Source organism: Syngnathus floridae, chromosome 2, assembly GCF_059516105.1.
Source record: "Syngnathus floridae isolate MCC-2025c chromosome 2, RoL_Sflo_1.0, whole genome shotgun sequence".
Taxonomy (NCBI): Eukaryota; Metazoa; Chordata; class Actinopteri; order Syngnathiformes; family Syngnathidae; genus Syngnathus; species Syngnathus floridae.
Window position 1 is genome coordinate 16,466,894 of NC_142414.1, and position 13,702 is coordinate 16,480,595.

A 13,702-nucleotide genomic window follows, 5' to 3' on the forward strand; every position below is an offset into this window, starting at 1 on the left:
TTCAATAGAGTAAGGTAATGTAAAAAATAGACAGAATACAAAGATTTCCATTATACAACCTATTGTCCTATTTTTTTTTCCTCAAAACTATTGTTTAATTTTTAATTTGATGCCTGCAACACATTCCAGAAAAGCTTGGCTGGGGCAATAAAAGCCTCTGAGTTGAGTTCTGCAGGCACAGTGTCCTGATTTGGCTTGACCCCGATATGTGTGTTTTGTCAGGGGTTGTTTGGGTTTTACATTATGAAACGCAAAGTACACTAACAGAGACTCTGGATTGTTCAGCAACTTAAGTTTCTACATTAAGCATCAATGGAAAATAATTCCACCTACAAAGCTTCAACATTTTCTCTCAGTTCCCAAATGGTCATTGAGTGTTGTTAAAAAGCAGGTGATGTAACACAGCCGCAATCGTTCTGACCCAACTTTTTGGGGACGTTGTGCAAGCATCAAATTCAAAATAAGTGAATGATTGTTAAGTACATCAATAAGTAAGTGAATCATAAATAAACACATACATAAATACATACGACCGTGACCCCTCGTGAGAATAAGCAGTTCAGATAATGTTTTTGAACTTGTCCTTGTAGTATTTTTAGTTACATATTTGTATTCTACTTTTATGTTTTACACAATGTCCCAACTTCTTTGGAATTGGGCATTGTACGAATAGGATAAGACGGGGTCTACTTTTCAATGGAGAGAAAAGAACTACAAGTGAAGATAACGGGATGCTTCAGTGAGTCAACCATGTGCACTTAGTACGATTTACCACAAGGGGGCGACAGCATTCCAGCACTTAATGACGTGAACGTCGAAATGAGATGGAATTATTTTGCTTTGAAGACCATGAATGCAATTAAACCAATCTCTGCAACTGTGATTTAGATTTAAGTTTTTTAAAATTGCACACTGGTTTGTAATGCACAGTTATATTGATTGGTTTAAAAATTAGTCTTTGTTACTATTATTTCTACAGGTTATAAGAGCACACCGCAGATACGACGATAAACATTTTTTTTTTGAGTGAATGCGTTCCAAATTTAAACGATTCGAAGCTGTATCGGTTTTTTTTGTTTGTTTTTTTTACACCAAACTGACGCTACGAAGTTTACAAATTTGAAAAGGTTGTCGAAGTGGAGACTGGAGAAGTAAGTAATTAATGACTTGTTAATGGTTTTTAAATTTGTCTCTTTTGATGTGAGGTAGTTGTTTAGTGTTGTACGGTAACTGGCGGCCTAATATGAAGTTGCTGCCCACACATATACGTAATATAAAGTGAAGCTAAAAAGATAGACGTTCATGACAGGCGTCCCTAAATTATAATCATTAGTTAAAGTGTTGACTTGAAAAGTAATCTCGTTTTCACGAGTAAATGAGAGATTTGATCATTAACACCGAGTGACTCCTTAAACGGGACGTTTGGCGAGCCAAGGCACGGCTAATTTGGAGCAGGTAACATTTGAATTAAAATTACATTAAATGACTTAACTTTTATTGTCTGTTCTTCAAAATACATCTCTAAATCTCCACCACGTTGTGATTTGGATTCAGATGGAGCCATCTGAAATGCAGCTGTTTGATTTGATTATGGCGGACCAAGGCCATGGGTGGAACTACCCTGAGGTGCTTAACAATGCTTGTTCCATGCATAGCCATGCCCCCTCAAATTTTGGTCAGCCCAAATTGCAGACAGAATACAAAACCGACGCCATATTGTCTGCAAATGGGGACAAAAAATCTCAGAGGCAACCGTGTCCATCATCGGCTCTGGAAAAAAGGTCTGACACCCTATCTAATTATGTAAACATAACTTTGAGTATAGAATAGAAATAATACAAATATAAATTGATATCTTTAATGAATGTACCAAGTTAAGACAGTATGAACATTCACCAAAGAGCCCTTTTCATCCTGCTTGTGTTGTCACATCTCGTCCCCCCCGGTTATGTGCATATTTCTGTCCGTGTGCCTGTGTGCTCGCCCCTCCCCTCCTGTGTGCCCATGATCAGTGTGATCATTCCCACCTACCTCTTGTTACCTGTCGTCTATTTAAGTCCTGTCTGCCCCTCACTCCCTTTCGGATCATTGTCGTCACGTTTGTTGTCATTATGTCTTGATGTCTCCATGTCCTGTTGTTTTCTTGTCTCACGTTCCGGTCAGTCAGTCTAGTTATTGTTTTGTTAAGTCATGTCAGTTTGCCGAGTCTGTTAGTTTGTTTTCTCCAATAATCTGGTTCAAGATGCTTTTGGTCACCCTGCTCCATTCCATCCATGACATGTGTTGTGTTTCAGTTTGGCGAGTACAGACCAGTGGTCTTTTGAGGGGCAGAATTCTGGAGAAGATCCTTTTACACAGTGCTGGATGGACTCCAATATGACAAATCCCATTCAAATTACAGGTGATCTAGCAAATCTATCAGTCGTTTGTTCCCATTACATTCCTACTAGGGTTTATTAAAGTATTGTTTTAGAGGTACAATGACTTTTTAATTTAAAATTGTCCAAACCCTTTGTATGTCATCTTGTTCAACAGTCAATATGCTGTGACATACTATTCAACTTTTGAAGCAATTTTTTGTGATGTTCTATTTATTTAAACATGAAGGGTGGGGCTGTGATTTAAAACAAATCCATGTGGGGAAAAAAAAAATCCAATTTCATTTGAAGACCATATTTTCCTGCCTTGAATTGTACCCAATATATTGTGGTGGTTGTTAAATACACCATGTAAATATATTTACTACAAAAGTGCAATGAAAAAACAAATCAATATTACTTTAACTTTAACCCTTGGTGTATATTACAGAGAACAAGAAAAGTGCTGGCTACCAGAGAGTTGGCCACCACTCTCAAGTGCAAAAGAGCAGCACCAAGAGGACATCACACAAAAAGGAGAGACACAACTGCAGAGAGAGAGAGCGCCGGTTGGTGCAACTCATGAGATTCTCCAAGCATTTTCTTTACAATGATAGATTGTCTGTGCCTCCTATCATAGTTCGTGATGGAGTTACCCATTCAGTGCCAGTCCAATTAAAATCGAGCTTTGACATCCAAAGATGTCAATGGCAGTGAATGTGTTAAATGAGTTAGATATCTCGAGGTGACACAAATGTGCTCAAGTGCCGATACTTACACTTTGCATTACGCACTGCCTCTGCTTTCTCGCAGGAAGAAGATCCGTTCATTGTGTGACGAGTTGAACCTTTTGGTGCCGTTCTGTAAAACCGACACGGACACCATCTCCACACTGAAGCACACCTGTGCCTTTCTCAAATACATCAGGGCTACATATGCCAACATTGAAAATGTGAGTGATGCCTCCAGCAAATGTAAACAGACAGTTGTCAGGGGATTGTGGGGAAGTGTTTTTTTTTTTTAAATAGGAGGCTGCGGTTTCAAGGAAGCAGGCAAGTCTTGCCATAGGGCACCTCAGCCGTTCCCAGAAGCCACCAAGCTCCAAATGTATTCTTTGTCCACAGTATATACCACAAATCTGCTTTTAGAACCAAACCCTAACAACTGCAATCTAGTTCAATGTGACAGTATTATTATTATTTTTTTAACTACCTGTTGTTATCTGACACCCTTCTCAGGATTTTTATAGGTTTGCTTGTCAGAAATCAAGCTGCCCTGAAAGCCAGTACCGGAGTGAGTGAGACAGTGAGTGTTCCACTTGGAATAGGTCAGTGACCTTCAAACACTTTGTCTTGCGTTCTTTCAATCCCGTCGTGATCAAATGGGACATTTGTTCAATAAGTTGATCATTGTTGCATATCTGCAGGTATCTTCACTGTTCTTCACTTGACTGTTTGTGAATTTTGACACATTGTCTTTTGAAAATGTTCCCACTTGTTGTTTTCAGTCATACATTAATCCGTGTACAGCTTCCACTCCATATGTAGAGAAGAGTAAGGATTTACTGAAAAGTGGCTTTATTTGTTCTTTCTTACAACATGTCGCTGTATCATCTATCAAGCGTACATACAACAGTCACCCACAAATAATAAATAGCGTTTAATTGTTTTTGTAAAAGTTACAGCACTGCTAGTACATAGTGGATGTGGTCATTGTAGAATCCAACGTCAAAAAAAAGGGAAAAGAACTGCACCTAAGGTTTCTGAATTTATTTTACAAAGTCTGATTTCGTCATCCACAAGTTTCATTTGGCATTTGATTCTAAAGATTCAACTTCAAATGTTACGAAACAAAATTAATAATACTAATAAAAAACATAACAGCTGGGGGTATGTGTGTGTGTGTGGGGTGGGATTTCTCTATTGTCAGAGTTGACCATAGAAGTGGGGGCAAGGACAACATGTACAAGGGTTTTATTAACAAAGCACTCATTCTTTTTTAGTTCAGAATCTGAAAATATTTGGAGCGATTGCTGGTGTTCTCGAGCACGTTTGTCCATTCAGCCATCTTACTTCTGGATGATAGCCGGATTTCTGAGGGGGGGGGGCTCTCGGTTGCTGTTCTTGTCACATGTCGGACGTTCATCCGTTCCTTCGAAAATGTCACACTTGTCGATGTTTTCCTTCCAACTTGTGATATGCGGATTCAAATAAAGGAGATTTTTGTGACCACCCTCGTCATTAATTCCATCCTTTCCTCCCTTTTTTCTCCCCACCTTTTTTGTTGTTGGTTGGGATGGAAACAGGTGGCAGGAAGCGAGGTTTAATAGTTTTTACGGCTAGATGATTTCTCCGCAACTGACGCTCCCTGACAGGCTGACGTGTCACAGATTCCAGGAGGTCCTTGGTGCCCAGTCCTACCTACCCTGCCATGTTCTCCAGGCTCACCTGGATCTCCAGGAGACCCATCACGGCCATCTTTAACAATTCCCGGGACTCCGGGAAGACCTGTGAGAAGTATACAGTTATTGTGACAAAGACAAGTCTTGTTGTATTTGGTTGTGGCCCAACCTCAGCTGAATATGAACATGTGCCACCAACTACAAATTTTCCTTTCCACTGTTGCCATGAGGTACCAGGGCTGAAATGTCAGGCCACATACTGTACCTTGGTCTCCTTGGTCTCCAACGGGGCCCTCGATTCCTTTGCCAATGGGTCCCTTATCACCCTGCTCACCAACGTCACCTGTTGTCATAAAAGATTGTTCTTGTTGATCATTTACAGGAGGATCATTATTTCGGTATTTCAATGATCAGGTTGATTCACACTGCACTGACAGTGTAGTAACCAAATTCTTGTGCATGTACTGCCATGACACAACTGCATAGTGCCCAAAATGAAACATTTTAAATTTGGGGATTGCATGCTGTTATAACATTTGGTGATAAAGTGACAGCAAGTAATTGCTGGGTTTTTTTTTTTTTTTGCTCCTCCAGATGGTGCTGTTGGTTTACAGAGAGGGGTTTAAGAAATGGCAAGTGAATGTACTTGCAGTCCAATGTTGAACAGAGAGTACCATCTAGGGAAGTCAGAAAGCAAATTGCGATCCAGCCAACTCTCTCTCCAACAGGCTCTGAAACTGCTCCCTGCTCATTGTCAAGTGCACATTTAAGTACTAGTCTTTATAAGATTGTAGCTCACAGTTGACTCTAAGCTCCCCCAGATCCTGCTGTGCCTTTACAATCAGATGTTACCATTCCCTTTAACTGTTGTTTATTCTCTCCTCTTCATTCTAAGCATAGCCAGGGCTTTCTGTTGTAACAGCGAAAAAAAACATTCAAACTATTTGCTGGTTGGTCGCTTAGCAACCAGCGCCAAATATGGCCAACCTTGCACTTTGCCGCTAGCTGTGTCTTTTGTGAGCTTTTCATTTTGTATTTAATTGTTTCTCCTGTTCAGCATACAGATGCTGTATAAGTTTTAATACCGCCATACCTCTGGTACCAGGATCTCCAAGTTCTCCTGGCAGGCCTCTGTATCCTGGAGGTCCACGGGAACCTGGGTGGCCAATGGAGCCGGCTGATCCCGGCTGTCCTGGAGGTCCGGCTGGTCCCGGCCGGCCGACCATCCCTGGGGCCAGAGGTCTGCGAAGATTGGCGGCCAGTTGTGCAATCTGATCTGCGGGGTGTGGCAAGTCATCACACAGTCAATTACCATCTTAGATTTCTTTCAACACCAGAAAAAATGTGAGCGTAGATCTTCACCATCGATCATCGAGCCGCACAACTCTCTGATATGCTGTTCACTCGCGAGTTTACCCTGAAACACAAGAGTAAGATTAATTTAGAGAGTAAGTGAAACATTTAGTTTGGTGAGCTTCAAAATCAAGCACTTACAGGTACACCTGTCTTTCCAGCGATTCCAGGAAGACCTTGTTCTCCCTGGAAGCCCATTAGTCCTGGTTTTCCCGGGGGCCCTCTTGCCCCAAGTTCTCCTTGTGGCCCAAAGACACCTTTAGGTCCCAGCTCTCCTCGTTTCCCTGCCTGTTTAAGAATAATACATCAATAAAATAACCTTTTTTCACATCTAGTGCTAATATAAGCAGGATCTAAAAATATCTGAAAATACATCACACGCCGCTTTTTTTAACAAACAAAAAAAAAAAAATCAAAGAATGTAGGAGCATGAAACTCATCAAAGCTGTGCTTGTAATTACACAAATTGTTCTGCACCTTCTTGCTACTCATGTCTTTCTTGTGCCACTTAGGCAGTCAACGATGCTGAAGAAACGATGCTTGTCTCTAATTAATCCCATTAAACCTGGAATGTGAGGCACTGGCTGCATACATGACAATAAGGTAATCGGCAGACCGGGAAAATAACACGTACTGTCATGTCATCAGATCTATTGGGGTGTGAAGGTTGGTTGGACATATTATCGACATACAAACAAATGTTGCCCACCTGTCCTTTTTGTCCAGCTGGTCCAAAATGACCCTGGAAATAAAAGAGAAACCAGCAATAAGCACCCTTCTAATAATTATGGCAAACATTTGACGAGGATACTTACCGGTTCTCCGTTTTCTCCAGGCAAACCGTCGCTTCCTGCTACACCCTATGATTACAACACAACATCACATATGTTTGTCCTAACAACACAGTAGATCAACACAAAGTTTGAACTTTGACAGAAATATGTACCATGTCTCCCTTGGCTCCCGAAGCTCCAACCGGCCCCTGTGAGATTGGGTGGGGGAGTGGTGGGGGTGGGCAGAACATAAATGAGAGCAATGTTGAGACATTTGTGCAAGAAGGTAGGGCGGGGACGGGGTGGGTGGTTATTGCTGCGACAGTGAGGTGGGCAGGTTGTGGGGAAGGGGAAGCGATATAAAGACCATCTTTGTTCTGTGCTTCTTGGCAGAGGATGACTTGGTTTTTTTAACTCTATCTGGGCAACACTTCTACTTTATTCCGCATCCACTAAGGTGGGGATGGCCTGGGTATTGACATCCCTGATATTTTGCAAAGAGATCTGTATTATTGAGATCTGTATTGCTTCTGATGTTGACCGAGGGTGTGCGAAGGACTCACTCTTTCACCAAACCCTCCTCGGATTCCTGTTGGACCTGGAAGACCTGGATCCCCCAAAGTTCCTGGGATGCCCTGCGGGACATGAAATTCTGTAAAATGACTGCTAATGTTAATTTTAGCAATAGCAACAAAAAACTGACATAGGGTTTGCAATGACCTGGAAACCTTTCACTCCCTGAGGTCCTTGGTTGCCTGCAGGTCCAATGCCTCCCTGTGGGAAAAACGTAGAGCTTACTAACTAATGCTAATGTTGGAATCAAAATGGTGAATAGGACAAAATGCGCTATGGATGTCGTTTGTATCTTTTTTTTTTTCCTCTCCCGTGGCCCGGCACAAAGACTTGTTTGTCCAAGGATTCACCGGTGTGAATACCTCCTACAGTGCCTGGCCATCTATTTGTACAGACTCCACAGTCGCATACTTCTCAACCTGCAGCAGTGCAGCTCACTAACTTGCGTTTACAAAATTTGACAATGCTGCATAGTCTTAGTGAGTTTGGATGTTGTGCGACTGGACGTATTGGCACAAACTCACAGCCACTCCTCTGGGTCCTCCTATGCCTCTCTCTCCCGGTACGCCGATGTCACCCTGTGGGAGAACATGAACGGCTTGAGAAACCGGATGCTGGCTTGTTCAAACTTGAAATTATCAACACGTCGGAGAGACTCAGTAACTGCCCGGCCGCCCACCAGATACATACAGGAATACCTGGCTCTCCAGAGGGTCCCGTCTCCCCGGCCTTTCCTGGGTCACCCTGGTGACAGAGGAAAATTTTGTTTGCATGGTTCTGGCTAATGCTCAGCTTTTGTCAGCTTGCATTTGTTTTAAAACTTACAACTTCTCCTTTGGATCCTTTGCTACCAGCCTTTCCTTGTAGACCCTGTGGAGGAAAATGTATTCCCAGCGAACTTGTTTTCTTGTCAATTATTGGACGGAGGACACGCACACCCAAATGTAACTGTGACTTACAGGAAGTCCATTTGGTCCTTTTTCTCCAACTACCCCGTGTCGCCCGGCATCGCCCTAGCCAAACACAAACTGTGACTGTAAGATCAGCTTCAATCGGATCGTGGTTTGCTAAGATCACAAGAGGCCCAAACTGTACCTTCTCGCCATCCATGCCCGGTGTGCCATCTTTGCCATCTCTGCCAGAAATTCCCTGTGATCAAATCAGATATTTCCTTGCTCTTCTTTTATTGAGCACGTAAGTAAGCATTTTCATCAGGCGCTCACTTACGGGCTCGCCTTTGGGCCCGGCACCACCGACGGCTCCTTTCGGACCAATTTTACCCTGTTCGAAGCACGTGCGGATTTACTATGTGATATTTACAAAAGCCTCTGCACCAAATTTTTGGCTTACAATTTCTCCTTTGGGACCTCTGAAACCCTGAGGACCCCTTTCTCCAGTATCGCCCTGGAAGAATCAGATGAAACACAAGCAGCTATTTATTGATGGGACCGATGTTGACTTGTGGCTGTAGCTTATTAGCTAAATATTTAAAAAATTCCAAAGTGTTTCATAGCTAAAGAGAGACTCACTGTCTTTCCGATGAGGCCGGCGATGCCAGGTTTGCCTCTGAACCCCGGCAGACCCTACGCACAAACGAGAGCATAAGGCCAAAGAGAACACACACGAAGCTGATGCGGCGCTGTTTCTTACTCTGTCTCCCACAGGTCCCATAGGACCTGGCAAACCTCTCAGACCACGTGGGCCCTGAAAAATATCCATGCAGCATTATGAGACAGTCACCATCGAGAATCCTCTGAAATGACCTTACCTGTAGGCCGACTGTTCCTGGAAAACCTGGGGGACCTGGAGGACCAGCGTCACCCTGAAGACAAACAAGACACTGAGTAAACCAACAAAGCGGCACCATCTGTGTGCCGTATGTCATATACTCACCTTCTCTCCATCTTTCCCAACTTCTCCCTTATCTCCTTTATGGCCCGTGTGACCCTAGAAGAAGAGTCCCAATATTCAATGCCGTGTTGCAATTCTTCTCAATATAAATACTCACCTTAAATCCTGGCATCCCTGGAGGACCAGGAGGACCAGGGGGGCAGATGGCAGGACACTGTTGACAAAAAAAACACTGAGTTTTCCATTCTTGAGGCAACTCATTCAGGTGCATCACTGATTACTTACCAGAAGGTCACCAGTGAGATCTTGGAGAGTACCAGGAAGACCCTAAGAAAAAATGTCTTTTCATGCATGTGCTTGACCAATCAATCATTGATTGACAAACTCCCAAAAAGTGGAAAGGTATGCAAATAGCCGCAATGTTTTCTCACATAGGATGAAAGTTGCACTTACAGGTGGCCCGTCAGGACCAGGAGGTCCTGGAAGGCCTGGAAGACCCTCAGCACCCTGGTGAGACAAGGGAAATTACAGTCACCTTTGTGTAGTCACTAGAGGTAATTATTTATTTATTTTTTACAATACATCACCATTGTGATCTTCTGAAAACAGTTAACAAAGCATTGCTAATCCATCATTTTCTTTTTTTTTTTTTAAATCATTGTATATTTAAAGCAGTTTAAATTGATTTGTTACATCCCTGGCGTAGTGGAAGATCACCTCATATCAAATTAGTCATATCGGATAGACACTCACCACAGGACCCTGAGGTCCGACTCCACCGGGCAACCCATTGGTCCCGGGTAAACCCTAAAAACAAAACACATCAAATGTGTCATCTTTCAACAGAGGACAAGCAGTGAGTTCATTCTTCCAGGATTCAAACAAATAAAGTCCCGAAACCTGACGAGAGTATTAAAATGCTTTTATACTCACTGGAGCTCCCGATCTCCCTCTGCCCTACGGAAAATATAAGAAGTATTACCGGCGCAAGTTCTGCTTCAAAATGTGTCAGCCAGGGCATGCTGACTGAAGTCCTGTTCGATGTTATGTTGGGCTACTTACAGCAGGTCCAGGTGGCCCAGGAGGTCCGGGGTCTCCCTGTGGAGAGACACATCAAGTGTGATCAGCCACTTGAAATTGTGACCAAATAGTAAGAGTAAAATGATGCTAGGGTCTTAAAATAATATAAAACAGGATAACCCCATATCAGTGGCAAAAAACAAACTCTCTAACTCTTCATTTAATCTTCTCCCAGCTGTATTTGTGAAGGCAAATGTCCAAATAATCACAGGGATGTTACACTTTGCTTATTGGCTGCATTCCTCACAAACGGATGCGATGCTACTTCAGTTGCCCTTGTTTGCTTTGTTGTGATGTAGATTTGCGTACGTGACCAACATGCTCTTGTGGTTTGCTAAATAAGTGTTTGAAAGCAGACTTGGAGCATTTTCCTGAACTCGGATTGTTCTTTTGAACATTCATAATGTGCAAGTATAATTAGGAAATACAGAGCCTCGATGGGTTCCTCACCCTCAGTCTCTTAGAGTGATGGGAGGGGTTCACATTCCGGGCCGGATTAGAGAAATAAAGCTGATTCTGATCCCTCATTAAAAGTGTTCAGACCACGAGGCAGAGCCTGCTTGACAAATCGAGCTTGGCAGAGGGCATGTGGGCAGGAAACAGACCTCTATCCTGATAAATCCTACCTATATACTATTTGGACCATAACTGATCTGAATTCATCCTTGCAATGTATCACCAACCAACAAGCCAGACTTACTGCCTCCCCTGGAGGTCCTTCCTTCCCTGCGGGACCATCAGGACCAGTCAGACCCTGAAGAAAAGATGGATTTCATCATTTTGCATGCTCTCTTGGGATATTATGTATTCTTGAGAAGTAAATAAGAAGTGATTCAAGAGGACAACATACGTCCACTCCCGGAAGTCCTGGCAATCCTAGTTTTCCTGCCACTCCTGGTAGTCCTGATTTTCCTTTGGGGCCCTGCAAAAACATAGAAAACATAGTTGACAAAAATATTTGTCCGTTTTACTAAATAGGGGTGATGTAAAATCAAAGATTTAGATATACTGTTTCCATTACAGCTTAAATTATACAGCACAAAAACCTCAAATCTGAAATCATAAATATATATATACGTATATATATATATATATATATATATATATATATATATATATATATATATATATATATATATATATAATTTTTTATTTTATTTATTTAATTAATTGATTAATTAATTAATTAATTCTTACAATTTATTCTGGAGATTCAAACAGACAAGAGAAGAACCAAGAACTACACGTTACATGTAAAATACACATTTGATAACAAATACTCACAGGTTTGCCTGCCATGCCGGGAGGTCCGGGCTTACCCTGTAATTAGGAGACATATCAGCTAAATAAATTATGCATTTTTTTACATTTGGAAAAAAAGCCTTTGTACAGAATGCATAATGTTAAATTTCTATATGTTTTGGGGAAGAACAAACAAAGCTATAAATGGTCATGTGATCAAACCCCTCCGCTGGTTTTGATGGAGGGGGTTGAAGGGGCAGTGGAGGAGGTGTGACTTGAAACTCTGGATGCTCGCACACAGCTGGGGAATGTATGAATAGACCCTCTGTGTGCCTTCACCCGACTGCTGGAACCAAAATATCTACAAATAAAATACTCTCACATTGCCCCACAAGGGCACATTCACAGACAGCGCTTTGCGCCAATAATCAATGTGTGTAGTGTACAGCACTGTGCACAACTTCAGGTTACGGAGAATTTTACAGTTAAGTGGCAACTGGAAGTGGCAACTTCAATACAACTTTGACAGAAGTTGTCCATAAAGTAAATCAATGCACACCGCCTGCCATTATTGGCATGAAATAATTGTGGGCGGGGCTGTGGGCGGGGCCACAGTAACAAAATGTTTAAGAGCAAGAAAATGCGTCTTGAAAAAGTGCAAAACAGGACTAGGAAGTATCAAGCTTACGTGGGATGTATACTTTAAAACTCATATTATAGAAAGTTTTTTTTTTAAATATATTTGAAGAGCCTGTCAGGAAACTGACAAAAATGTTTTGTTTGATTTAAGGGCGAGTACCAATACCAGGTCCTGGTTCCGATACCAGCCTCATTTCAAGGTATTAAAAAAAAAAGAGCTATTGAACAGCTCTAGTTTGATTACTGGGATAGTGGCTATGACAATTAAAATAGAGTGTTGGGCAGGCTAAAACTAGATGAGGTATTCTAACACACACATTGTATACAAAGGTCAACTCACATCAATGCCGTCCCGTCCAGGGGGCCCAGGCGGCCCTGCTGCCCCAGGAGATCCTCGAGGGCCAGGCCTCTGCAATACAAAGTAAACGACGTATCAAACAACCTGTCAGCATGCTACAGAATTTATTTTCAATGATGAGAAGTTAATGTGACTCATCCATTCATCTATTGTCACTAAAGCACGCAGACATGAAAATCAAAATGAAAAAAACACATCAAATCCCCGATTCAGACTGGATTGGTCCACCGGGCTGAACAGAGGTGGTATTGTGTGAACTCCCCTCAACCTGTACATTCCACAGGTTGAAGAAAAACGGAACCAGGAACAGCACACCACATTCATTTAATGAATAGATACTTATTAATATCATGCACTTGTCAAACAAATGCAAGACCAGGGGGATGACATTACATTACATACACCCCTTACATTTTGTGTAGTTTACAAAAGCAAATATTTCATGTCTGAGTAAATTAACTTGCTCCTTTCCTTTTGGCCAGAAATTAGCACCAAAATTGCACATTTAAGTTTAACTGACTCCACAAGCACCTGCTCTCATCACGACCAAATAAATCCTTTTCTTGCTATAAATGAAGAATACTTGTACAGGTAAGTATTTGGTTGTCATAAATATTTAGGTCATAACAATCAAATGCAGAACTAATTTTGAATTTTGCAGCTCCGAGGGGGATAAACAACGAAGCAGCACCGATGAAAGCCTTACCTGGCCTGAAGAGGACGTCAAAAGCTGGCACAGTAAGAGCACCCACAGAGCCGAGAAGGTCGTCATGACTCCCGGCTCACTCTCCCAAGAAGTGTTTCAGGCGTACAAAAAAAAAGTTCCAATCCAGTCGCTGGTCTTGGCTCGCTCGCTCCCCTCCCCGAGAGTCCGACTGAGCCTTCGTTCACCTGAAGGAGCGCAGCTCCCGAATAACGTCCTCTTGGCTCTCCGATCAACCCGAACCTCCAGACAAGTAGGAAGGGGCTGAGCTCAGTCTGACTTGACTTGCGACGGGTGAGGGGAGTGAGGTAGAAAAGAAGACTTGACACTTGACGAGGAGGATGGAGAAAGGCGAGCAGCAGTCGTTCGGGT

General features: G+C 42.4%; 2 protein-coding genes and 1 long non-coding RNA gene across 10 annotated transcripts; 2 read left to right on the plus strand and 1 right to left on the minus strand.

Moving 5' to 3' along the window:
* The first annotated feature begins 822 nt into the window (after positions 1-822).
* Positions 823-5,076, plus strand: LOC148402212 (uncharacterized). 6 transcript variants are annotated; one of them, XM_088360866.1, is made up of 7 exons: positions 827-1,151; positions 1,555-1,781; positions 2,295-2,401; positions 2,809-2,926; positions 3,171-3,309; positions 3,596-3,684; positions 4,663-5,076. In XM_088360866.1, exons 2-6 carry the CDS (start codon positions 1,555-1,557, stop codon positions 3,656-3,658), a joined length of 654 nt encoding a protein of 217 aa, XP_088216992.1. In that variant the 5' UTR covers positions 827-1,151; the 3' UTR covers positions 3,659-3,684; positions 4,663-5,076. The 6 variants fall into 6 exon arrangements, 4 of the variants coding, with proteins under 4 accessions (XP_088216982.1, XP_088216992.1, XP_088216987.1 ...); XM_088360861.1 differs by lacking the exon at positions 4,663-5,076 and adding an exon at positions 4,360-4,585; XM_088360856.1 differs by lacking the exons at positions 3,596-3,684; positions 4,663-5,076 and adding an exon at positions 3,386-3,589 and having other exon boundaries at positions 823-1,151.
* Positions 4,002-13,667, minus strand: col9a3 (collagen, type IX, alpha 3). Of its 3 annotated transcripts, XM_088360817.1 has the most exons (33): positions 13,334-13,667; positions 12,610-12,678; positions 11,673-11,708; positions 11,239-11,310; positions 11,089-11,142; positions 10,371-10,406; positions 10,242-10,265; positions 10,062-10,115; positions 9,762-9,815; positions 9,594-9,635; positions 9,466-9,522; positions 9,351-9,404; positions 9,226-9,279; positions 9,108-9,161; positions 8,987-9,040; positions 8,808-8,861; positions 8,685-8,738; positions 8,553-8,606; positions 8,417-8,470; positions 8,283-8,327; positions 8,148-8,201; positions 7,982-8,035; positions 7,605-7,658; positions 7,448-7,519; positions 7,058-7,093; positions 6,927-6,971; positions 6,821-6,853; positions 6,253-6,399; positions 6,121-6,175; positions 5,852-6,034; positions 5,024-5,101; positions 4,633-4,864; positions 4,002-4,546 (listed from the first exon to the last, which is right to left on the minus strand). In XM_088360817.1, the coding sequence occupies exons 1-32, from the start codon at positions 13,397-13,399 to the stop codon at positions 4,680-4,682; spliced, it is 2,037 nt and encodes a 678-aa protein (XP_088216943.1). In that variant the 5' UTR covers positions 13,400-13,667; the 3' UTR covers positions 4,002-4,546; positions 4,633-4,679. The 3 variants fall into 3 exon arrangements, with proteins under 3 accessions (XP_088216943.1, XP_088216934.1, XP_088216948.1); XM_088360808.1 differs by having other exon boundaries at positions 4,002-4,864; XM_088360822.1 differs by lacking the exon at positions 13,334-13,667 and having other exon boundaries at positions 4,002-4,864; positions 10,242-10,260; positions 12,610-12,649.
* Positions 5,337-10,455, plus strand: LOC148402214 (uncharacterized). The gene is made up of 3 exons (XR_015854230.1): positions 5,337-6,050; positions 6,628-6,714; positions 9,744-10,455. It is a non-coding gene; the product is annotated as an uncharacterized LOC148402214 (long non-coding RNA).
* Positions 13,668-13,702: the final 35 nt, after the last annotated feature.